The sequence below is a fragment of the Aquila chrysaetos genome, chromosome 2 (assembly GCF_900496995.4).
Source record: "Aquila chrysaetos chrysaetos chromosome 2, bAquChr1.4, whole genome shotgun sequence".
NCBI classification, from domain to species: Eukaryota; Metazoa; Chordata; class Aves; order Accipitriformes; family Accipitridae; genus Aquila; species Aquila chrysaetos.
The window spans coordinates 8,811,411-8,836,417 of NC_044005.1; the positions used below are offsets into that span (position 1 = coordinate 8,811,411).

Genomic DNA, 25,007 nt, shown 5'->3' on the forward strand with positions numbered 1-25,007 from the left:
GCAGAAATGTGGGTTTTACAGGAAAAAGTTTTGCTTTCTGAATCTTTTGGCCTGTTGGTTGCCAGGAGAAAGACAAGAAGTTGGTGGATGTTGGAGTGAAAGGGCGAGGCAGAGAGGGGAAAGAATATGCTGCTGAACATGCCTTGTTGGTCTGCAGCAAACAGCCTGTGTACAACTGGCCACGAAGTGGTTGTGAAAATGCTTCAGAAATGGATTTGGTTCAGTTTGCATTAGCGAAGCCTCTTTGTTGGGTTGGGTTGGTTTGTGTTGTTGATAACCAGCTAAATAATGCAGGGAGAGAAGTGAAAGCTGCCCCACAAGCAGCATGTCCTGCTTCTTGGAGGCTCTCGAGTAGTGAGCAATGTGGAGCTTTGCTCGCAGGAATATTTGGTGAAAGCTTCAAGTTCAATGACTAAATGAAACTCTTCTAGCAAAGCCAAGCCCTCTCAGTGAAGGTGGTTGCATATTGTCTAGTTACAAGATGTTTATGAGGGAGGGAATCACAGAGCATTTGCACAATGTCTCTGGTGGAGGGAGGCACTCTTTCTCACTTAAGTGTAAACCGAGGGGGTGCTTCTTTGCTTACATCCTTTCTCCCAACTTAAAAGCATGAGATTCATCTTGACAAACTACAACGTAACTACCTGCATGAGAGACAGTTGTCCAGACTCCTTTCGTAGTCACTAGAGAGGAGCAAACACTTTTGGGCCATGATTCATCCACACTGCATTAGATATCTAAAAATACATTGGACAAACTGCCCTAAAAGTGCCTGTTTCTCTTCATTGTTTCTGCCGAGTTCAAACAATGAACGCGCATGGAGGCATCTCTCTTGTAGCTGTTTAGTGTCAGGAGAGCTGAATCTCGGCCAAAGTGTCTCATATCCCAGCAGAGATTCTAGGAGGGCTCCTAGCATTCTCATTTCTACCAGACTCAGCGTCCGTGTAGTCGTGCGGTGTACGACGGTGTGCCTGGAGGGCTTTACTGGAAACCGGAGAGCAGACAGCAATGTCCAGTTCAAAGCCTTCCTCCTCTGGTCAATCATTGGATTCAGAAAAGCTTCGGGCTGGACCCACAGTGCCAGACGTTCTTCTGCTATAAATAAGAGGCCGAAGGGGATTTGCAGAGTGGCTTTTTCAAGGTCACACATCAGGTTAGTGGCAGAGGTGGAAGCAATGCGGGCGACTGCAGGCTCCCAGAGCTGTGTTCCTTCCCCTGCCCGTGCTCCGTGCAGCTGCCTTGCGGTTTGCTGCTCTCCTGGGGGCAAGACCGGCTGCCTGGTGCTTGGTGATGGACGGCACCCGGTAGGTACTCGTTTCCTTTTTGTGAAACCTTTTTGCAAAATTACGTAGGCTGTTACTCCTCCTCCCTTCCCTGTCCTTTCTCTTCCAAAAATCCAGTTCAGGCACATAGTTGGATTGTTGCGTACCCACTGGGCCGGTGTGGATGATTGTACGTGTGCTCCCAATCTGCAGCAAATGGCTAAACCTTGAAGGAGTAAATGTGCTTCACTTCAGGCTCGCAGTGGCCTAAAACAGCGTGTGTGATTATTCAGTGGCGTTCAGATGATGTGCGGAAACTCTTTAAACAGACATATTTAAACTTGCAATGTGTATCTAAATGCAAAGCTCCGTGAGCTTTGGAGCTGCACAGGGACCTGTGACCTGGTCTACCCTGAAGTGTTGCTGCTGCCGCTGTGTTATTTAGCGGCCAGGAAAAAATAATCACTGGCTCTTCTGGAAGAAGCCTAGCTTATCTGCACAGGTGAACCAGGTATGAAGGGATAAAATTTCTCCTGTGTGGAGAACTAGTTTACAGCAGAAAGACTTCCTTTGCTAAATGAGCTCAGTATCTAGGGGGAGAATTTGTTGAAGGAATTTGCTTGTATAGCAGAGATATGAAGTTCAGGCAAGTACCGAGTGTTAAATAGATCCTGTGCACTTCTGACTTCAGACAAATACCAGAGCATTCTCCTATCTTTTTTGATATGAGAGAAAGAATATGATAGCAGTGAAATAGAAAGAACGTGTTGTCTGAGCCAGGATTTGATTCCTGAAGTTCTGCTTAGGGGGTCCATGAGTAAACTCCAAGAGGTGAAACAAAGTGCAATTTGATGCCAGAGAGAACAACTGGGGAGAGGAGGGAAAGAGCAAACTATTAAATAAGAGCTGGGAGAAAAGCCAGTCTCCAAAAATAAACATTGAAGATCAATTCCAGGTATTTCCTGGTATTGTCATCCCACTTCATCAACCACTTGGACTGTAACAAGCAGTTTCACAGTTAGCAGACTGACAGGTTTAGGGTTGTTTGTTGTTTAAAGAAAAAAAATCATTTGATAGATTGTTCGCAACGTTGTTTCTTACACAGAACTGGGTGGGATGTTGGTGACGAAATACCCCTGGGATAGAGAAAGCAGAGCTTGTTATTGTAAGAGGGAAGTAAGACCAGAGCCGGCTTTGTTTCGGGGGAGTGAAAAACTTGTATTTTCTTCCCAGTTATGTGCCCAGGGCACCTCAGCAGTTCCTAAGGGGAGGAAGCAGATGCTTGTGCAATGTAGGTGTGAGCAAACACTGTTTCTGCAGAGCAATTGTGCCTTACTAGTACTGTAGGTAGACTTGAAATGGCTTTACAGATAATGTTTGCAAGTGAAGGCTTCACCTTTGAAAAGCTTGGAGGTGGCTCTGAACACGTTTCTTCTTGCAAAGATTCTCCAAAAAGCCAGTCCAGGAGTTTACTGTACCGAAAGCCAGTGCGTGGATTGCAAGGAAATTGAAGCATATCCTGTTCCGAGGACTTGGCGTTGGCGGTCACACGCCATCTCCTTGCTGGAGTTTCGTCCTGGATGGTGACTCTGAGAGGTGCGTCTCTGCAAACCGTACAGAAACATGCCTCAGTGGGCTGGAGTTGGCTCGGGCGGCCAGACGTGGCTCAGGGCTTACCTCACCTGCTTGGCCGTGGCCTTGCTGTGGCTGCCTGGCCCAGGAGAGAATGGTACGGCAGCTCTGCTGACGCAACGTGCGTTCTCTGTTGCTTGACTGAACTTGTCTATAAGTAACTTTTGTGTTAGTGGTATTGCTGCCTTTCAGCGAGGGAGATGCACAGGGCTCACGGGCATTCGTCAAAGATTCTCAAAGCGAGCAGCCCAGGCAGCTCTGTGATTCAGACGCTGATGAGGAGACTGTCATCCTGCGTGTGCAGAAGGGGAATGCATGAAATAAGTAAGGCATCCTTTAGTCTGGGCTATTTCTGATTTGGAGTCCTTGGCTTTGCAGTTGCAACTGTATTTTTTTTTAGTTTTGTATAGGGAGAACAGTTTACTCTAGCAGGTTACTGTGTAGCACCAAGTTCTTTCTCTTGGGTTGTCTATGAGCAGTTTGGCTGTTCGCTCCTCTCTGGCAACAATACTGGTAAGAATAACAGTGTTTGGCTGGTTTTCACTGCACACAAAAAGTTATTCTACAGGCTTGAAACTATGCTGTAAATCAGGGATTTAGGTTTGTGGTTGGTTTTTTTTCCCCTAAAGCAACTAATTCTTTTAAAGCAAAGAGAAAGATATATTATTTGTCTTAAGCGGTAAACAAAAGTGCTTTACTTAGCGGAGCAGTGCAGAGGCTCTGCTGAGTTGCCCCAGCAAAGCACTGGTTTTGTCCTGCAGCAGAGGGTGCCATGCAGTCCGTGTGGGAGACAACACTGTCGAAAAACCCTTTTCATGTGTGCAAAACCAGCACAGACACGCGAACGTGCAGGCTGTACTTGTAGAAAGGCTGCTTTGCCCACAAACCTTGAAGTACATGGGACAGAAGGTGTAAAAACAAACAAACAAGACCCTGACTAGCACTTTGGGGGGAATTTTCAGCTGGGAGAATTACATGGGCATGAAAAACTCGCTCTTTGGAGAGGCGGCCCCTCCAGGTCAGAGCAGAGGTGTGCTAGGGGAAGAGGGGTAGTTTGCATTGCTGTAGCCTCAATTGGACATGCTTGAGAGAGAAGCTGATGAATTCACAGCTGCCAGGCTAGGACCTATCATTTAAATTGTAATTTGCCCTTCAAATTTGGCAAGCTTCATTTGCCATTTGTTTGACAAATCTCTCTTTTGTGTTCTTCTTCTGCCTGCGTAAAACAGCAAGCGCTGGCGGAGAGAGCTACTTGCAGTAGATTCCTTTTCTTTGCTATATTTAGTGATCAAAACAAGTTCGTGATCTTTACAGGAATACTGCCAAAGCAGATAGGTTTAGCATGAGACATGCGCTTTCTCTTTTGGCTCCCAAATACAGATTGCATTTCACTTTCCTCCCCTTTCTTTACACCATCAGTGGCTCTGTCTGTGGAGGTCTGTTGTGCAAACATTGCACTGCTGCTTCCAGTGATTTTGCTCAGTAAGAACAAGTCCTGGCTCTAGTGAAAACTCCTGTGTTTAGATTGCCGCTATCCCCACCTTTCCTTTTTCTTAATTTCCTGAAAGAGCTGATTACTGCTCTTCAGGAAGATCTTTCTGAACAAGAACAGCCTTATGATTTAATTGAGAAACTCTAGGCCTTTTATTGCCTAGGCGCGCTTCACTCAACAGAATAATCTGTTTGTTAGCCATCTGACTGTTTCCTTTATTTGGGGAAAAAGGGAATTAGGAAGGCAGCGGAAAGGAAACATTTGTGTTCCTTCAAAGGCAGAATATTACTAGAAGCCTGATTCTCATTAATATAATTTCCTTACTATAAAGCAGGTGTAGTTATTATATACTGCTATTTTAAATACCTTTTACACCGTGTAAAGTGGCTGCAGTGTTAATGGGAAGCTGGCTGTGAGACTCTATTAAAATACTAACCAAAGAATTTCAGTTGCAATCCAGGGGAAAGAAAGAAACATTAGTAAATAAAAGAAAGAACTTCTTGCAATACTTCTTGCTCGGTTAAACCAGGCAGCATTGTCCAGTTTGTTCTGATCAGGCAGTCCCCTGCGTGAGAGTTAAAACTCGCTCCGCTTGCAGACGATTCCCTCCCCCTTCCCTTCTCAATTGTAAAAACTGACTCTGGGCCAGGAAGCACTGAGGAAAGGGTATGACGAGCTGTGCTCAGCCCTTCGCTTTTGCGATGGGAACTGCATGCCTAAAGGTCAGAGGTCTGTCTGCTCCCCGCGGCACCCGGACTGCTGCGGCCACGCTGAACCCTTTCCCCTTGCCGAAAGGTGGTCAGGCAGAGCGTGGCTACTCAGTGCTGTGCCTGGCTACTGGCCTCACCTGAGCCCAGGTAGCCGGGGCAAGGGGGTCAGGTAGGGGCAGCTTTCATGTGAAAATAGAGAAGGGCTTGTAGGAGTGAAATGACAGCAATTGTCTTTTTGTTGCATGTTTTCCTAGTTAACCAAGTGGGTAGGAAGAAGTCGTGTTTATGCACTGGGTGTACTTCCCAGGTACAGCACAGATCTTGAGCCAGCTTGTGTTTCTCATGTTTTTTTTACGATAACCCTTCCTCACAGCCCCGTTATCTGCGGGAAGCGGCCTTGGGGCTGCGGCATGGCTGGCGCGCCGGGCGGCAGGGAAGCCTGCGAGCAACCCCTGCTTTGGAAAAGCTTTTCCATTCTGGCCACCCGGCAACACACCATATAAACAACACGGCTTTTTGCACATAATTGGAGGCTCCCGGGCATTGCACAGGTAGATTTGGGCTGGGATGTGCTTATGGGCTGTGTGTTTTGGAGATTGAATTGTCGCCCAGACCCTTGACTTTGACGGAGCCATGAAGTCACCGTAGTATTTTTGGCTTCCTGCATAGCAGTGTACCCTGGGGTGATCGAGGGGCACGGCATCAGCTTTCTGAGCCTCCAGGCATTCGTCACTCTCCCCCCTTTTTACATTAACAACTGTGATTTTGAGTTCTGAGCAGTTACTGTTTTTATTAACGATGTGGGAAAACTTGGAAACCAGTTGAAAACTGAATGTTTTCTCTAACTTTAGTAAGTATGCTTTGACACTGCATTTCCACGTGGGAATAGATAAATGTGAGATAGGGCAAGCTCTGAGGGCAAGCAAATGCATCGTGCACCTCCACAGGTCACCTTTTGTGAATGTGTGAACAAGGCTTAGCTCTGTTAATAAAAGCATTTTTGTGTGTGTGTTAACAACAGCATGGAGTTAGTGCAGTTTTCAAACTGTGTAATTGTACCAGGATGACTGATATATTACCACCCCCCAAAAAAAAGAAAAGGTCAAGACAGACACTTTCCTAACCACATTTTTAAATTGATTAACACAATAAGAAGATCCATTGTGCTTCTGTAACAAGAAGTATTATTGATGTGTAAATCAAAGACAAACCAGCAACATTTGCTGGCCTTAAAAAGTGGTGTGGTTTTTGTATACTCTTATGCTTGTCCTGGCTTGTTTTCAAAAATTATAAATAGATCACTGGGAAGTCCCTGGAAAACAAAAATGTACTGCTGCTGGTTGTCATAAATAAACTAATAAGAGATGTCTTGATCTTGCAGCTCTTATTCTTTGGAGGAGACCTTACTTGTGCATATAGTTTCAGTGTGTCAGTTCACATGAGGCAAGACTATTTCTGTGGCAATGGGGTGTAGCTTTGTGTCCATCTCTGTTTCTCTTGCAGATCTAATGCTCTCTGGCTTGGTTCCTTCTGAGCAGAGCTGTTCAGCCTTTTCCAAGCTTTTCCCTTTTCGATTCCTTCATCTCCAGCTACTGATAGCTTAGGAAGACCCAAGGCCAGACTTGTTTCAGCATTATCCCAGACAGTGCAGAGTCTCTCTAATGCCACATGCTCTAATACCACTTATTAAAAGACTGGCTGATACCCATCTGACTGCTGTAGGGTATTATGTAGGATCAGAAGGCTATAGCCTCTTTTCCCTATCACCTTCAAAGTCACGGAAACCTAATGGAAGCCCTTTTCTTCATCCAGGACAGTGCAGAGAATGTGCCATTATTGCTTACCGGATGATGACAAATATTTTTCTTCTGCCAGACAGAAGTTGTCAGCTCCTCAGGTGGGGAAGTCAAGGTAGATCTGTCAATGGTGCTGTCCTGATTTTTGCTACCTGAGGATCTGGCTTTGAAGGGAAGGGGATCAGTGTGTTTGCTGTGTCATCCCGTTCCAGCTGTGGCCATGTATACAATCTGAGATAATTCACAAGAGCAATACTGGCAAGCATTTTAAATGTGAACTTCAGTCTGGAGTAGGACCTTAAGAAAAGAGAGTGTTTTAGTGCAAAGATCTTGGAAAATGCATGCTTTAAACAGACCTTCTTCCACACCCCCAACACTGGGTGAAAAAATGGTGAAACCCTTGTAAATGAAGTGTTGAGGAGAAAGCATGACCATCAAAGTTTAGTGCTGCATGAACTTTTCTGACTTAACAGAGGTGTGAGTACATCAGAAGTGAGGGGGGGGAAATACTGTAAACCAGCAAAAACCCAAACAACTTGATGTGTAAAGGATTTTCTGTGATAATTCTTTAGGTCATATTATCATGATTTGGATCCCAATAATTTGCCTTTAGGGAGGCTGTGCCAGACTTACAGAAAAATAGTTTACCAGAAGAAGGCAGTTCAGCAGCACTTTTCAGGGCTCAAGACTTGTACTTCTTAATGTTACTACTTCTTTCTGAATGTAAAATAAACTGAGATCTTTGTTAATAACCAAAAAGAAAAAGGGTCTTCAGTCGGTCTGCATTGTGGAGCTCTATTTCCTTTGGACTAGTTCACCAAAGATAAAAATCTGCTGTTTGTGTTCATGACGTTGGCTCAACTGAATACATGAGTAATAATAATCTGTTGCTAGGAACAGAATTCAGTTTACATGTAGAGGCCTCTATGGAGGGTAAGTCTTTTGAGTCCCTGAGTGGGTCATAAATAATCAGTGGCACTTCAAAGGAGGAAAAGTAAAAACAAGCGGTTGGAGATGCCATGCAAAGATGTCTGTAATTCTTATTGCAACACCAGTGGAAAGCATGTAGCCAACATAATTGGGAAAATATGGGGCATGTGTCTACAAAGGCAAAACCAGCGAAGCAGGGATTTACTACCAGTGGGTTATAATATTCAGCTACCTCTATCTGGGCTTGTTTGCAAGGTATCTGCTTCTTTCAGCTTTAAGGAGTGCGCATCTGAGCTAATTTCGTGCCATATGATTTTTCAAGATTGGCTTATGGGGAGGGTCTGAGGGTACATCTGCAGCAGGCTGCAGTATGGTGAAGGGGTATGCAGGAGTTAGCTGTAAACTTCGAGGCTGCAAACAGCCTTACCTGGGACAGTATGGAAATCACACCAACTAGTTTACCTTGCTTCCTAATTAGTGTGCACAGCTGTTTTGTAGAAGTAACCCTAAATTTTTTTCATATGATGAAATCTTACCATGGTTGGTACTTGGAACAGCTGAAAGAGAAGATTTGCAAACCGCCTTGATCCAAACTGTAATGTTAAGGCTATGAAATCCTTGCTAATGAATCCTCCAAATCCATCTGAAACTTCTTTTCCCCTTTCTTCTGAGACAAGAATGTCCCTATAAAGACCCTGCTTAAGAAGAGCTTCTCTTAGGTCTCATTGGGACTTAAGCCTCACTGGAGACATGGTATTTAAATCAGTGTTGTCTATTCTCATGATAAAATCTCTGGAATGATTATTTTCAGGTTAGTTCCTTGAGATTTCTAGTCCGCTGCCTGCTCTTAGGTTTCTCTCTGTCAGTGTGCACATGTCTGTGTGTTAATACCCAGTACATTTTTTAATTTATTGGCTCATTTCACCTGAATTTGGGAAAGGAAGAGAGATTGCAAGGAAGTTGAGTTGAAATTACATGATATGACTGTGCTGATCTAATGTCCACCCATGTTTTTAGGTGCCCATTGTGAGAACAGCTAGAGAGGGAAGGGAAGAAGTACTCTACCAATACCCACTAGAGAAAAGCCTGGGTTTGAGTCTTATGAGTGGCCTTATCACAGGAAAAGCTTTTGTTGATGGTTGAACTGTTTGAGCTGCAGGTTGAGCCCAGGTGGTCAAGCATTTACTCCTTTGGAGAACACCAGTGGAAAGCTTTTCTCTTGAGGACATTCATAGTGCACCTTTCTCATGTGACTCCTCCCATGCCGAAGAAAAGATGAGCTCACATAACAGCTCTGGTGCAATTCACATAAGTTAATCAACAGGAAACAAATCCATTGGGAACAAGGTCCCAGTGTTCCTGGAACTCTCTCTTTGGCTCTGTGATACTTCACAGGTTATCCCAAGGTGTAAGCAGTTAAATGTTTTCCTGTATTAATGCCAGATTCTCCAGAAAGAGGGAAAGACAAGGTCATCTTCTTCACCTTTGGTTTTATCCCCATGGAAAAGGCATGGTGGCATTTGAAAGCATTTCATTTATTTTCAACACTATGGGTATATATTTCTTGGTTGTCCAGCATTTCATGGAAATGAAGGATTTGGTTTAGCTCTGCAGGTTCGTTGAATTGTTATGAAACAAAATAATCTACTTAAATATGAAGTAGAAAAGATGATCGTTTCTAACGCCTGTGTAAAGCATTGCTAAGCAATCTCACCAATAGCTTGATGGTTTTAGGCTTTTCAGAGGTTGATATGATATAGTTACAGTTAATATGCTTTATTTGAATGAAATTGGGGGGGGCGGGGAGGAAGGGTATTGTCCCTGTATAAATACTAGCGTATTGTCCCTGTATAAATCCTTCTCAGACAATCTGTACCTTGTACCTTTTAAAGAATACTAATCCTTGCAGGTATGTCCTCCAAGAGTGTGTGCGTATCTCCATTTCAAAGCAGCTGTGGAGTCTTCTGTTGGGGCAGGGCAGAAATCAGAGGCAGGGCAAAATGCATGTGCTGTGTTGGATGGTGAACAGAGGGTTTCAAGAATGTGAAAGCTTTAGCATAAACTTACCTTGTATTAGCTGCACATTTTTATAACCTGCACTGTGGATTTGTTGAGTGGATTTCTGTGTTTAGAAAAAAAATATTTTAAAAAATCCCATCTTTTTGGGAAGGAGGCCTTAATTTGACCTTAAAATAGGAGCATATGCTTTTTTTCATTTATACCTGTTCTGTGATCATGTGCCATAATTTAAGTTAATTAATTAATAAATTAAGCAACTTAATTACAGTTAATTAATACTTTAAAGCTTAACATACTTTCTGCTTTAAAGTCCTGAAAGTTTTATTAACTTCAACTACTGAACTGCGATTGGGGTTCCGTCGCATGAAGTGCAGTACCAGCACACAGAAGGAGACACTATGTACTGTGTGGTTGCTATAGCTGGCAAGGGATGGGGACAGAGGAGGAACAGTCACAGAAAGGCTGAAAATGCACTTTGTTTTGTTTATGAAACTTCCATTAAAGCTGTGCATGGCTCTTGCATATTTTGCTGCTGTTATAGAGGAATTTTAATGCCAAATCCTGTTCCCTTTCTCTGGACTATGCTCCCAATGACTTTAGTTAGCATCATGCAAACTAGGTGAACATGACTTGGCTCCGCCTATGTCACCATCTCAAATCTGGATGTGTTAAAGTCAAACAGATGTGTATGTTTTCACTGTTTGGGGATTTTGTGCTGCTTTTGTGCTTTTAAAATAAAATCCTTAAACAGTGTTTAGTTTAAAATAAAATGGAAAAAAAAAGGAGAATAAACTTGTAGTAATGAGAAAAAGAGCATGCATTGCCACTGATACTGAGTGCATGCCCCAGAACCACAGGAATGTACATACGTACATAGTTTTGGGGATGTCTTGCTTGTAGGTTATGCTGATGTGGCAATGGTGGATGTCTATGTGTGTGCTTCTAGTCCTATCCATCTTCCTTTACATGGACACCCAATTTGAATTATAACCTTAGGTCCAAATTCAGGCAGGCTCATTGATTTCACCTGTGGATTCATTGTTGCCCAGTATTTACTATTTCTTAAATATCTCCGAAGGTCTTCGGTTGGCCACTGGAAAATTCAGGGTGGAGGGAATGCAGCTAAATCTCCCTCTGTCCTGAGAGCAAAAAGCAACAGATCTGATGATGTGGTTTGGATTTTGCTTACATACCCTCCCATTTGGGTCTTGCTGCTTAGTAGACTTCAAGGTGGTGGTCACAAAATCAAATTCAAGATATCTAGTGATACCCAAAAGATATTAAGGCCACCTGACATTTTGCATTTTTACACTTCAGTTTTGTATTGCTTGATCTTGAGAGAAAAAGGAAGGAGTTTCCCAGGAAAGACTGCATCGCCTTGGGCATAGGCAGCACTGCTGGGAGAACTGGATTCTTGCTCAGCCCTTGCCTTCACTCAGTTCCCGTGAGATGCTAGCTCTGGCACTTAAACCCCAATTTTTATCAGTGGTAGCTAGCTGTATGGTTATTCTTTGGTTGTCTGGCTTGAGACTCGTACTTCTAGCTTAAGAACAGAGGACTTCTGAGAGCTCTCCAGGGTTGGAAGTCCAAGTGTCCTTTTAATAAAGGCAATCACTCTATGTTGTCTGTTTCTGAACAATTCCAGTCTTGAAACCATTTAAAGCCTTTGTGCCAGTTGCCTGTATTGGGAGGCTTTGTTAGAACCCAATATTTAGAAATCTTCTGATGTCCATCCTAACCTCAAGGCGTGGCTTATTTATATCATCTTGTTCTTGTGGCTGTCAAAGATCAAATACTCCTTTTCCTCCTCTTTTTGCCAGGCTAAGCAAGCCAAACTCTTGTAAAATATTTTTTTCCTTTTCTCTGTTAGGTCTCACCATCACGTGCCCCAGCCAGAACTCCCCTTTCTTGACTCTGGTGCCTTGAGTTTTAGTTGTAAGTTGTGGGTGACTTGCAGAAATGCTGCATACTCAGTGCCGCAGGTGGAATCAGTGCTTTGGCCATGTGAACTAATACCTATTTCTCTGGAAAACCAGAATCAAATTAGCAACTTTTTTACCCCTTTGTTCTCTCTGTGCCTTTGCTTGTCATCGGTAAAATGATGTCCCATGGCGGGGGGGAGTGGACTAGATGATCTTCAAGTGTCCCTCCCAACCCGAACAGTTCTGTGATTCTACAGCTGGGCAATAACCCCTGAGCTCACATAGATGCTGTAGATGTGAATTGATTGGTGTTTGTGAAGCGCTCAGATGCTGGGGTGATGAGTGCCATAGAAAATCTTGTGAGGAACTTAATAATCCTGTCATCAGAGCAGCTCTTGGATAAAGCACAAGGACACACATTGTTCAGGGTGAGGAAAACAAAATATTGAATAGCTCCTCATTAAACGTGTGTTGTCCTTTCTGTGCAGTGAGAGAGAGAGGGAATGAGGAAAAAGAGCGTACAGTAGAATAAACAAAGGTTGCCTCGTGATTCATATGAACAAGGGACTGAATGTAAAAATTTCTCTGGCATTCTTTAATGATGTATTTCCTTACTCATCTATTCACACCCTTTATTTTGACGTACACTTGGTGGATGAGTTATTAATATGTGGTGTGTAAATCCTAGTACTTCTGATGAAAAGGTTACAGATATTTAGGTAACAAAGCTTGTTTAAGGTGAGCCCATATTTAATTTTCAGCTTTATTTCTTTTTGAATTTGTTTAACTTTCAAGTTCTTGATAAAATTGAGTCAGTATCTTGGTATCCAGTTTTTCTTACAGTGGCAAATTGAACAATATAGCTACTGTAGTAACAGAAACAGTTTTACACTTTTAAGAAAGATATAGCATATCGTTTACTAAAGTTGCATTAGAGATAGGGGAGGTATTCAGGGAGAAGAAAATGGAGAAGTTGGAAGAAGGAAGTCCTTCATGGGGGTTGAGGAATAACAGAGGTACCAGACAGAGACAGCAGTTGTGATTATTCTCATCCGATAATCGCTGCTTTTTCATTTCACCGTAATCTTTGCAGATTCTGCTTTAATTGTTTCCATTCTGCAACAATTATCCAGACAGGAAGAGAGATCTGAAAAGTACAAAGATTTAAAAAAATGAGATTTGGCAGCAACAAATCTGCAGAAGGCACTGTAAGCCTTTGGTGCCCTGGCTTTCTCAAAGAAAGCAACTGTGTTTGAATTTTTCTAACCCTAGTGCTTTTATTTTCATGGCAAGACACACTGGGATCCATGTTTGTGTTGTGGAGTACTGCTGGCCACCATTAGAAAAGAGTCAAGGGACCAAAGTTTGGATTGACGCAGTAAGAACAGTTGCTTTATTCTGTATAAGCTAAGGAAACAGCCTACCAAGGGAAGAAAACCCAAAAGAAAATGCATGTCTCAGCACCACACACTTAAGCATCATCAATTTTTATGTAAAACCATACTGATTTTCTTCTTTTTTTTTTTTTTTTTTTATAATTTCAGTTTGGAAATTGATTAAAGAATCTCCATAGAATTTAATATGGCATCAAAGCAGTCATCTCCCTCAACAGAGGAACAGGCTTCCTCCGAAATAGATGATCTGTATCTATCACTGCAAGGTAAGTTACTGTAGTTTTCTGTGCCTTTTTAATGTAGATTTTTGGCAAAATCTGTGACTGTGTAAAAGTTGAAGGGAATTCTGAGAAACCTGTTAACACTAACATTATGATCAGTATAGTTAGTTCACGTCCGTGCTTCTTTGCAGGTATTTCTGCGTTTCATGAGAGACGCTTCAGCAGCGAAATGAAAGATAACAGCTCTCATGGTAGTTTCTCATGGGATTTTCAGATCTGTTGCCTTCTTTGGTACAGATGTGCTCACTGGTTCTTATGTTTTGTTACTCAGAATACATGTTGCTGTAAACTGTTTTCAAGGGAACTGCCAGCATAAAAACAGTTATGCCATTTCATTAGTTTCCTTTTTTTCAATTTGCTGACAATTAGGTGGTTGCATTAAGCCGTCTTAATGAGGCTATTAACTACAGTACTGTTTTATTTTATTTTATTTGTTTTTTCTGTTCTTACTGCTATATCCCCTGCAAGTCTAGAAGGATAGCTTGTGGCCAAAACAAGTAGAAAATTTTTGTGGCTTCTGAATAAATTTCTTACAGGTCAGAGTCTTTCATCTTTACTTGCAATGAGTAAGCTTCCTTGTTAAGGAAGCACTCACTGGTTGATTTTTAATTGTTCCAATTTAACTGCAGCTACTTGGACAGTTAAGTGATAATGAGTGCATCAGAGCTGGCCTCTCACACAGGCTTTCTGGGTTTTCTTTAATCATGTGTTGAATTTCCTTCTATAAGAATTTCCTGGGAAGGCTGATTTTCCTCTGAACGTGTTCCCCAAAACATTCATGGAGGCTATCAAGGAGGCTAGTCCAGGCAGCAGGACTAGCACTGCTGAAAAGCCTGTCTTTGATGTGTTTAGAGCCTGGTTATTCTAGGACGGATGGGCCAAGTCATGTTTCCACAGAGCTATTTCCTTTTAGCTCACTTGCAATGAAATTACTATGGTGCTTAGTTGAGAGAAAATATGTTTAAAACAGATGGTGCAAAAGAATATTCTGCCAAGTCACTTTTGTGATCTGTATTTGCACTAATATTGTCATTGAAGCCATGTGTTTTGGTGAGCGAGTGTTAACAGTGGTCTAAAGCCAAACTTCTTTAATGGTGAATTTTCTTCCGTTTTGCTTCAGTATTACATTTTCAGGAGAGCAAGCAAAAACTCCTAGCAGACAGGGGCTAGTCTGACTGTTGCACCAAGCTCAGCTTGTCAGACACACATTTGTTGTGCCAGTCAAATGCAGCCTTCGGTAGAAAGACTGAGATGGCTGTTGTCATGAAACGGGTTTGAAAAACACTCTCCAGCTTTAAGGCAGACGGTGCTGAATTAAACTTACATGCAATTTTAGAATAGGGTTTTGTTTTGAAATAATATTCATGCTATTTTCTGAAAAGTCAGATTGGTGTTTATGTGTTGAATAACAGTAGGGTGTTTTGGTCAATATCTCAGTGAAAAAGCCCTGCTTATTAAAATTGAAATGACTAAATTACATTTCTTTGCTGTAATAATTTGAGCTCCTAGATTATGCTGAAATGAACACACTGCAAACCTGTGCCTGACTGTTGTAAAACATCCAGAGGTGTCCCTTTAAAGTGACATAAGCAATTTTTATAATGATTAAAGATGCAACAAATGGTACAGACACGTTCTATGTATGGAGCTGCGATGCTGCAGCATCTGCTCTGGGTCAAACAAACAAATGGCAACACAGCTGCGATGAAGCACCAAAGAAAGACACATTCCCTGACATGACATATAGAAACCATTAGTAACTCTACCTGCAGATCTGTGGTAGTAAAGGTCAGATAAGAATAATAGAGTCACTCAAGGAAACATTTTTTTCCATTAATAGGAATCTTGGGATGGATTTGCAAAGCAACTAGAGACTTTGGTTACTTTGGATCTTCAGGATCACCTGGAGAAGTTTTAGAGAAATCTTAGATTCAAGGAATAGCTGCTTATAAGAAAAGCAGCTTACTTTTTGGGTGACTAAAGGTGAATGTAAAACTGGTTGTGATCTGCTTTTCAAATTGTTAAGATACAGCTTCAGACAGTACATCCAGTGTTGTACAATACACAGCATAACAGGAGAGATGCATAAATATTTGGCGCAGAAGACAAAAGTAGGGATAAGATCTAGCCTGGATTGCTCATATTTTAATCTACATTTAAATTCTTTATGATCCAATCCTCTATTATTCCTGAAAGACATCCAGTGGTGCTGGAGCACTTGCCTAGTCTGGTTAATTAAGACAAGATCAATTTAATGTGCCAGTTGGTTTGGTCATAAAACTTTGTGGGGTTATATGCCTAAAAAGATGTAACAAAATAGCTAGCTTTTTTTTTTTTTTTTCTTCCCCACCATGTGTAAAACCAAACACTCATTTTTGGTATGTTTGTGATTTAAGTCACAGTCTTCTGTGAGGAGGACAGCACTTTGCAAAAGAAACAAAAGGAAAGAGGGGAAGAAGAACCTCCTTTAAATAATTAGTGAAGACGTTACTACTTAGTAGCTCTAATTATTATAGAAATCCTATTAAATTAATTCCAGTGGCTTAATATTGTAAAAGCTTGCTTTAGTGAAATTTTTGTTAGTGGGTTTTTAGGTAGAAGAGTGTTCAAGGATGAACATTCACTTTCCATAATGGTGTTCAGCCTAGAAGATGCAGTAAAGAAAGTAACTGGAAAATAGGTAAAAATGTAACTTTGTTCTCAGTGTGTCGGTCTTGTCAGCTGAATAATTTAAGGAGATTTAATGAAGCTTGAAAAACATGAAGAAAATAGGTGAAGAAATGAAAGCAATATGGTTTCTAATTTTCCCATCTTCAGACATTTTCAAATGATGAAGCTAGTCACAAAATCATGAGGCTGAAATAAAAAGCTGCAAGAACATAAACCCTTATATATGTATCTTTTCAGATGAATATATTGGTCTTTAACCTTCTCCAGTTTTCAAGCTAGTCTCCACAAACAAAAGAGTAATAGCTACCCCCTCCCTCCCTGCCAAGAAAATTGAAATTGCATGATGTCAGGACTTGGGCTCCTTCTTTTCTCTTCTTTTTTCCTTCCCTCTATCCTAGATGTTATAATAAAATTACATCACAATAACATCATTATCTGTGCCCTATCCTCCAGCACCTCTCTGCTTTCTTCCAGTTTTCTCATGCAGCACAACTTACAGTGGCTGCAAAGGTATTTTGTGTCCTTGCACAGCCACCTAAAACTGCAGGTGAAAAGCCTGGAGCCGGACCTATTAAGGATATATCCTATGGGGAAATATTGAAGGGAAGGGTTTCTTCTGCCAGGCAGCCTGCAGACGTTTTGGTGAGCAGAGAATGCTTGCCAGGGAGATGCTCTGTTGCAGCATGTGGACCATCTTTGAAACCTGAAGTCACTTTTGCTGGAGCTATGGAGGGAGCAGGCAGGAGCTTGGGGTTTGGCTGGCAATGAGCACGGGAGCAATAATGCGAGAGCCCTGTCCTATATCTCCTCCTGCCATAGTTTCCCTCCCAGCACTGTGTTACGGGCTGGCCCTGTAGAGGGGTCCAGCCTGGCGCTCGGCCTTTTACAAATGGAAGAGGTACAGTTGGGGTCCAAAATTGTTTTCAGCTATCTGAAATGAGGCACGTCCCCTCCTTTGGTAAGAGAAGGGCTTCACGGCAATGTTTTGAGAACTGTTGGAGATATGACTAATCTTTGCTGATGAGCCTGAGTGCAGGCTTGCAGCAAGGAGAATGTGCAGCCACTTGAAGATGGGTGGCTACAGCAAAAACCAAACAGGGTTTGTGGCACTCTGAAGCAGGAGTATTTTTTACTTTCAGGATGTAAATCTGTTTGCCTGTGGGATGATCCAACCTCCACTTTCCCTCCCATGCACAAATCCTTCTAGTTTCTTCCCGAGGACAGCAAACAGACCCTATGTGTGGTGTTTCCCACCAAACCTGTGCAGAACTCTGTTTTCCCTTTTCTTTCCATCCTTGCTGAGCTAATTCAGACACAAGAGAGTGTGTTTTAGCTCTCGGAGTTTGGGGCATGTACTTACTCTTTCACTGTTTAATTAACTGCAGGGGTCCTAATTTTTGGCTCTGCTTATTAGTCCATGTGCATGTTACTGCTTATCACTGTAAGCCAAAGAATAATCATACAAGAACATGGCCACTAAAACTGTTTTTGAAGAGTGTTTAATGATACAAATGAATTACGCTATATTCATGCAGTTATGTTTAAACCTTTATGAATTATTTCTCTTTGACTGAAGTTGAAAATATGGTGATATACATGGATAGATTTTGTTTTGCAGCTTGTAGTAGATTGCACTCATCTCTGAGTAAAGGAGGATATCTCTTTGAGACCCGCTTAATTCATCCAGAGGTCAGGTAGACTACTAATTCTTACCCAGCATTTTTTTTATTCTAGCTGTATGACTCATCTGTTGGGGCAAGTACGTTATTCCAGCTACACTTTTTTTTCTTTAACCAGAATGATCAAAAAGTGCATTAAATGTTTATTATGAATTTGGAGGGGAGACTTTTACAAATCGAAAAGCTCTGAGTGCAGCTCATAGGGGCTGCACTGAAATTTATGCCCTGTTTACGCTGCCTGCTGCCCGGGTGAGGAGCTGGTCAGCAGTTCCCCTAACTGCATGGCTTCATGGCATGAGGCGGGGCTGGTGCCATTGGAGAAGCAACCGACATATGAGACTGCCTAAAAAAAAAAATCAGTCATGGGTATTTTTGTCTGTTTTGCAAGCCTAATGCAAAAAATAGATTGTATAGTTACATAAATGTGTTCCTTGCTAGATAAATTTCAATTTGTTAAAGGCACTATCAGGTGCATAACTGGTTAAAAACTGGCATTAAAATGCTTAAGAAGCGGATGGCTTCTGAGGCACCTGTATAGGGCACTGAAGGCCACTTATGTTCATATCCGTGCTTCACCGTGGATTTTCTTTAAAATGTTAGAAAACCCACTTAAGCCCTTATCTTTAAAAGTATGTAGATATCTAAATGATGTGACTTAGTACCTTTAAGTATTTAACCTGTAATCTCTCTCTATGCTCCCAAGTACTGCAGTGCCTCACTTCATGGGCTGTTGTGGCAGTAAAGACAGCGGTGTTTCAGGGCAGAGCTGCTCCAGGGTCCTGGCAATGAGAAGAAAAAAAGTGTTTAAGAAGGCCAGGAGGGCAAAACTCAATGTGAACAGGCTTCCTGAGTTAGCAGCACTTTAAATTGGATAATTTGTTTCCAAAAGGAAAAGGAGGTTGAAAGCAATAGCATAGAAAGGAAAGTTCCCACTTGCTACACAGACATGGTGGTAGTTAATTAGTTAATATTTATATGATATTTGGATTTGAAAAGACTCATTCCTGCAGAAATATTTTCATCACCTTCATTGGGCTTTGGATAAACTTCTTAATCTTAACAAAAAATACTGTGTTTGTTTTTAATTGCTTAACGCCATGTTACTGAACATAAATGCTGGGAATAACTCTTTTCCCTGCTTTCCTGTCTGCAGAAAATGAAACTCTGTTGCTGGGTGGAAGGGAAGGGACCCTATAAAGGGCTTGGGGTGAATTGCTCACCCTCTCCCTGGGTTGGCTAGTACTTAACGGTTCTTCTGCTAGTTCCCATCATTTACAGCATGTACCTACTTGGTGTTTTAGTTCATACCAGCAGTGCTGTCTTGAAGGAGCTCTCCCAGTTATCCCTGCTGACCATGCTTTGGTTCATTTTGCTGAGCCATCAGGGAGTGTGGAAATGGTTATTTTGAATGAAACTGAAATAAATGCTCCAAGAAGGTACCATGGCTGTCTGTAAGCATTCAGGCTAGAGCTAGTCCAACACAACCTTTCTTCCCTACACACGTGGTGGGTATGCTACATCTTGAACACCAGCTTTTTTGATCTGCTGATCTGTTCCTGTGGAGCTGCACTGCTTGCTACTGTAGACATAGCCTCAGCTGACCTGAATGGTGAGAGGAAGATATAAAAATATCACACACAAGAGGTAATTCCTTCTGGTGAAACAGAGATGCGAAGACGACAGACAGGCTTACACTCACTAATTTCAAATAATTGTTTAAAAAAATATTTTTTAAAAAAGAAAAAAGCCACAGTTGTAAATCGTCCACTGACAGTGATGCACTGGTCCTCGCGATAGAAGAAAACCTCTTTGCTGTTTGGTGACATTGTTTGATGAGCGTGGACAGACAGGGTACATCTGCTCTGCTGTGATTTGCTTCCCCCAGCTCCCTGACGAGGGAGGAGACAGTGCTTTCCTGTGAGCTGCCGTCTCCGACCTTGGGAAGGGAGGCACGAAATGCAACAGAAGAGAGGAGATTAATTTTAAGTCTGGCTTTTCTGTATCACCGTTAAAGGAAGGCTGAGAGTAAAACCATGGCTGGCAGTGCTCCTGCCCTCCCCTACTTTTGCTCCTGGGAGAGTTCGGCACTGCTGTGCTCCCTGCCGTGTCCCCATGCTCCAGCCTGTAATGATTAGTCTAGATTGTAGGACTTGTTGGTAGCTCATTACTGGATAAAACAGCCATTGTCCAGCAGTGTGTATTGATTTTTAGCTAGCCTACGTGACACGCTGCTTTTACGTGTTATTCCTCCCTAAAGAGTTGTTCTGAAGATTAGCTTTAAAACATAGGGTGAAATGTGATTTGGGGTGTTTTCTGATTAACAGGTTCTTATTTTATTCTCTCAGATCCATTTTTTGGCTTGGTGAGTTTTGGCCCAAAGTAAAGAAAATGATCAGGTTTTTTCTGATAGCTTTTTTATTCTGGGTCAGTGACATTTTGAAAACTAGGGCAAGAGAAAACCAAGGTCACTTAGAGTCCTATAAAAAGGCCTAACAAAGAATCCATTCATCCTCATAAAAATAAAAATCCGTATTAATTAACCAGGTGGTAGAGATAAGAATTTGAGAGCTTGATTAAATCATTAGCGCCTCTGAGCAGTAGAGTAGGGGGGGAGGTGGGAGGGAAAACACATTCAGCCTGAAAATTGAAATATGACTGCCTGCCACGGTGCCAGAAGCACATCTGTACTGAGCTGTGTGATGTGTGGCCTGGATGGAAGCAGAGTGACTGCCTCACTACAGTCTGGGGAGATATTGGCAGGCATGGAGTTTTGTTATTGATTCAATAACGAAATTCAGTGGAATTTTTTTTTGGGGGGGGGGGGGTAGAAAAGTAAGCCACATTGCAGCTGAGGCTGCGGCTGCTTGGAAGGCAGCTGGGTGGGTTGCACTAGGCAACGGTTGTAGCTTGGGGAGGGTGTAAGGTGTGCATAGGTGTGTGCAGTGAAATAACTGCCTTGTACTTTAGCCAAGTGAGACATTTGCCTCAGAGCTGCCCACGTGAATCAACACTTGCAGTATCTGGCCCACATTGCATAATGCTTCTGCACATGAATACGGAGAGATTCTACCAAAACAAGACCAAATGTCCTCATCCTAACCAACCTGTAACCAACCCCCAGAGCAAGTTCTCCAAATCAGTAGCAGTAGTGTGTGTTTGGCAAGAGCTGCCGCTGGAAGAGTCACTGGCGTCAGGCAGAGTAGTTAATATTTGCTTTCTGTCCCTTTTCAAGGGCCAGCAATACCAGCCTTGCCTGCCTGATAAAATTGAGCGCAGCTACTCAATAATTGCTCGTTAGGTAATTGGAATGGCTCCCGCACGGGTATTCAACCAAAGGGTGTGGTTGGGTCCTGTGCTAACATGAAGCCAGTATCTCCATGCTATTTATGTCCTCCTTGTGAGCGTTGCGACGTTGATTGTCTGTGTGGCATGTTTGCACTTATTTTCTGTTTTCCAGACAAAGCAGAATTTTGAGACTGCATTTTTGTCCGTGTCTTTAAGACTGCCCTTATCTTACTGTTCATCATGATCTCTGTGATATTTAAAAAGAAGCATAAAACAATCCAGCAAGCAGGGGAAAGTGACTGTTTCGTGCTCCGACAGGATCATAGTATTGCAGATTAGAGGAGGACTGTTGAAAGACTTGTTAGCTACAGCATGCAAAACAGCCCTCAACACACATAACGCATGAATGTTTTTCTTGCCGCTCACCCGCCCGGTGAAGCAGAAGGATGTCTGTGGGTCGGATGGTGGAGTTAGGAGCAGGAGGCTGCATTACCCCTAAGCGGCTTGCTCTGCTGATGGAGCTCTGTGCGGCAAGCCCTTCAGGCCAGCTTGGGTGATGAAAAGCCACCCAGGACTGGGGCTTGTGTTTGCCAAATTCCCAGAGCATAATAAAGTGTGGGACTTTTTCCTCTGAGTGGCATCTTCATTTTCATGTGCAGAGCAGTCAGGATTTTTTTTTTTTTTTTTCCGCCAAGGGCTTGATATTTTTGGTATCTTTCATCCTGCCCAGCCTACAAAAACATACATATCTATTGCTGAGTAGTCTTGCGCTTGCCTTATGACGTCAAACTTGTCTTCGCGTGAATCTCTTGTGCAAGAGTGTGCTTTCAGAGGTGGAAGAGATTGTATGCTCCTGCCCTATCTCCCAGATTTGTTTGTTCTTGCAAGCCGATGGCCTGGTCAGAGTCTCCCTCTGCCTCTCCCGTCCTCTGCTATCCTCCCGGCAGGGCGGTGGGCCGGCATCCCGCAGCCCGCCTGCCTCGCTGTACGCGGGAGCTCCGAACCTCTGTGTCGCCATGACCCAAAGACCTGTCCTCTGCTCCAGGCTGCCTGACCGGCAGCTTCTCCTGCCGCCTGGCACGGCGGGGAGAAGAGTTTGCTCTTTCCCTCTGCTTTGCACCTCTCCCGCCTCTCAGGCGTTGCTTCTCTCTGCCTGCAATGACAGGCAGGAGCGTTGCAGGCCCATCTCTGGGGCGGCTGCCCGTGGCCGTGCATGGAGGGGCCGGCGTCTGCCTCAGCCCTCACAGGGAAGGGCTGGGAGAGCCGTGCAGCTGACGCAGGCCAAAGATGGTGGTTTGGGCAACCAAAACCTCAACTCTCCTAACTGTATAATCTTGCCCTCCCTCAGGCAATAGTCTATTTGGCCTGCTTTGTAATGTCTGGGCTATTAAAAACCGGTGCAGCCTTTTGGGTCTCTATTCCAATGTGGAAGAAGTAGGGGATGACCACCTGTCTGCGAGCTCCAGGCAGGCCCCTTGGTGGGGTGGTACTGCTTTTTGGCCTGTGTTTTGGAAAGCCAACCCCAGCACTTGCAGTCAAAGCTGCTGTGGAAAGGGAGAGAAAAAGGAGTTTGTTTTCACGCCTGCTCCCACAAACCGTTGGGATGGCCGCTAGTGGCAGCGCCTACGCAGCGGTGAGGCCTGAAAGGCCATAATCTCAGGGGCCAACACCTCCTGCTGTTACCTCAGACCTGTATATAGACATCCAGCAGGGATGTATGGTTTGGCGGTGGTGTATCTTGGGAACGGGGTGGATTTTTGAGAGGGAGCATGGGCTGGGTGGTCCTGTGATCCACTGGCCGTGACGGGGCTGGGGAGCTGGTCTGGTCTGCCCCCGCTGCTCACGCTCTGCTTCACCTTTTGGGGGAACTAGACTTTTCTTCTGTTCTGCAACCCACAAGCTGTGGAGAAAGGCTTTCCCCTCTCTTGATCTCTACTCTAGTGAGAGAAACAGTTTAAATATTCTGATTTTTGGAAACATGGGCTTAATCAAGTTCCTATCTGCCTTCACAGCTGGTGGTAGTTTATCACTGCATACCAGCCTGAAGGACCTGGGTGAAGAGCTGGATCTCAGTGTGACCGGGTCACGCTTTGAGTCTCATTTCACTGTTTTTTACTGGGGCATGAGTTCAAGCACTTCCTTCTTCTTCCCTCCTATTTTAAGACCCTGTGTGCCCCTTTTTGGCCAGATTAATGGTCTGCATACCCCGGGGAGGGCCAGCACTGAAAAGGATGCTGTTAGAGGGTAATTCCCTGATGACAGCCTAATAACTCTCCCCAGCCCTTCAGTTACCCAAGACATCCTGTTGAGTGGCTTCACCTACACATTTGCATTTATCACTTAGCCCCAGCCTCCACCCTGGTCTCAACACCCAACTCCATGCATGGCTTTTCCCGAATTTCAAGATGGATCTTGTACTGACCGTGGCCCTGAGTCTTTCGAGGAACATTTAGGAATGGATGGAGTTATTCTAGACGTATTGCTCTGTAGAATGATGTGTTCACACTGCTGTTTGCATTTGCTAAGCTTTTGAGAAAAGCTTCCTTAGTTGCTCTTTACTGCATCCAGTAGAAGTATGCTTGATGGTTGTAGAGGTCCTTGCAGTATCATCTCTGCAAGCAAGAAAATATCAGCTCTAAAAGAAGAGTTGAGAAAAACTAATGTTGAATAGTAACTTAATATTTGGAAGAACGGATGTTAGGTTTGAGATGGATGCCATGTATCTTTTTGAGAAAGAGAAAGGAAACCAGTTCATTTTTTCCATTAACCATTTTTTTTTCTTTTTTTTCCCCAGTGCAGCGAGAGTGTACACAGAAGAAAACCTTCACTAGCTGGATAAATTCAATATTGGCAAAGGTAAGAAGGGGTTTCTTCAGGAAAGACATGTCTTTTGCCTTTTCGATTCGGACGTGCTGTATAGAGATTAAAATTTTTAGGAATAAACAAAATTAATATAAGATTTTCAGGCACTGGCTAGAAAAAGTAACCCCTGGAGAGCATTTGTTTAATAGGTGCAAAAGCATTGTACTGGTGATTGTCCAAGGACGTTTGTAAGAAATGGTTTGTAAGTAGAAGACAGTATCTTTCTTGCTGATGTGGTAAAACACACTTGTGCTGGATTGTGGCACACGCCTCAGGGTTTTATGAGGTTCTGTATTTATGATTAGTTTTACTGTGTTTAGCTAAGTAGTATACTATTATGCAATCCAAGAACATGAGTTTAATGGGATGACCTGAGTGACTGGTAAGTATTAAGACAAACAACATAGTAGTTAGTGTAGGTGCTCTTTAAGCTTTCACAAAGCAGCTCATGTAGCATGTGCTGGGGCTCTGACTTGCTCAGGTTAAAAAAAAATATCCTGTTTTGGTCCCTCATTGAGCAGAAGCTGCTGAGCTTGTGGTGAGGTTGTGTTGTCCACAAGTGGGTGAAAAGAGTGAGGATTTAGTTATTTAGCCCTGTAGTCGAATTTGTACTTGGGGTACGTTGATTAAGAAGTCAAAATAGGAATTAACTGCTTTTCTTAACTTTCCCTTTTTCAAAGCTTTGGGGTCTTTTGCCACATACCTCCTTGAAAAGTATAAATACTTGAAAATGAGGCCTAAAATAACCCTTATAAAACCCAGAGGCAGGGCAAGCGGGAATAAGAGACAAACATAACAATGGTTCAGAAGCAGGAGGATATGGCTGATTAGATGCAGGATTTATATTTCAGCTTATTGAAAAAATAAAGGATGCTAAACATTTTTTTAACAACAGACTAACCTGTGATATTCTGTAGTGTGTTGAATTCAAAATGACAAAAGGTGGTGTGACAAGCATTGAAATTTGTTTTGCAGCATACACCTCCTTCTGTTATCTCAGACCTGTATACAGACATACGGCAAGGGCATTTGCTTTTGGATCTGTTGGAAGTGCTTTCAGGTCAACATCTGGT

General features: G+C 42.9%; 1 protein-coding gene across 8 annotated transcripts in view; it reads left to right on the forward strand.

Annotated features, from left to right (window-relative positions):
* SYNE2 (spectrin repeat containing nuclear envelope protein 2) overlaps positions 1 to 25,007 on the forward strand; it is a 197,196-nt gene that overhangs the window by 4,665 nt on the left and 167,524 nt on the right. For 6 of the 8 annotated variants that reach the window (XM_030007297.2, XM_030007300.2, XM_030007303.2 and 3 more), the window contains exons 1-4: positions 1,042 to 1,304; positions 13,308 to 13,423; positions 23,867 to 23,928; positions 24,910 to 25,005. In XM_030007297.2, the coding sequence (XP_029863157.1) occupies positions 13,345 to 13,423; positions 23,867 to 23,928; positions 24,910 to 25,005 (237 nt within the window). In that variant the 5' untranslated portion in view covers positions 1,042 to 1,304; positions 13,308 to 13,344. Of the gene's footprint in view, positions 1 to 1,041; positions 1,305 to 13,307; positions 13,424 to 23,866; positions 23,929 to 24,909; positions 25,006 to 25,007 lie in introns of those variants that run through there. The other 2 variants (XM_030007305.2, XM_030007298.2) reach the window with 2 other exon arrangements.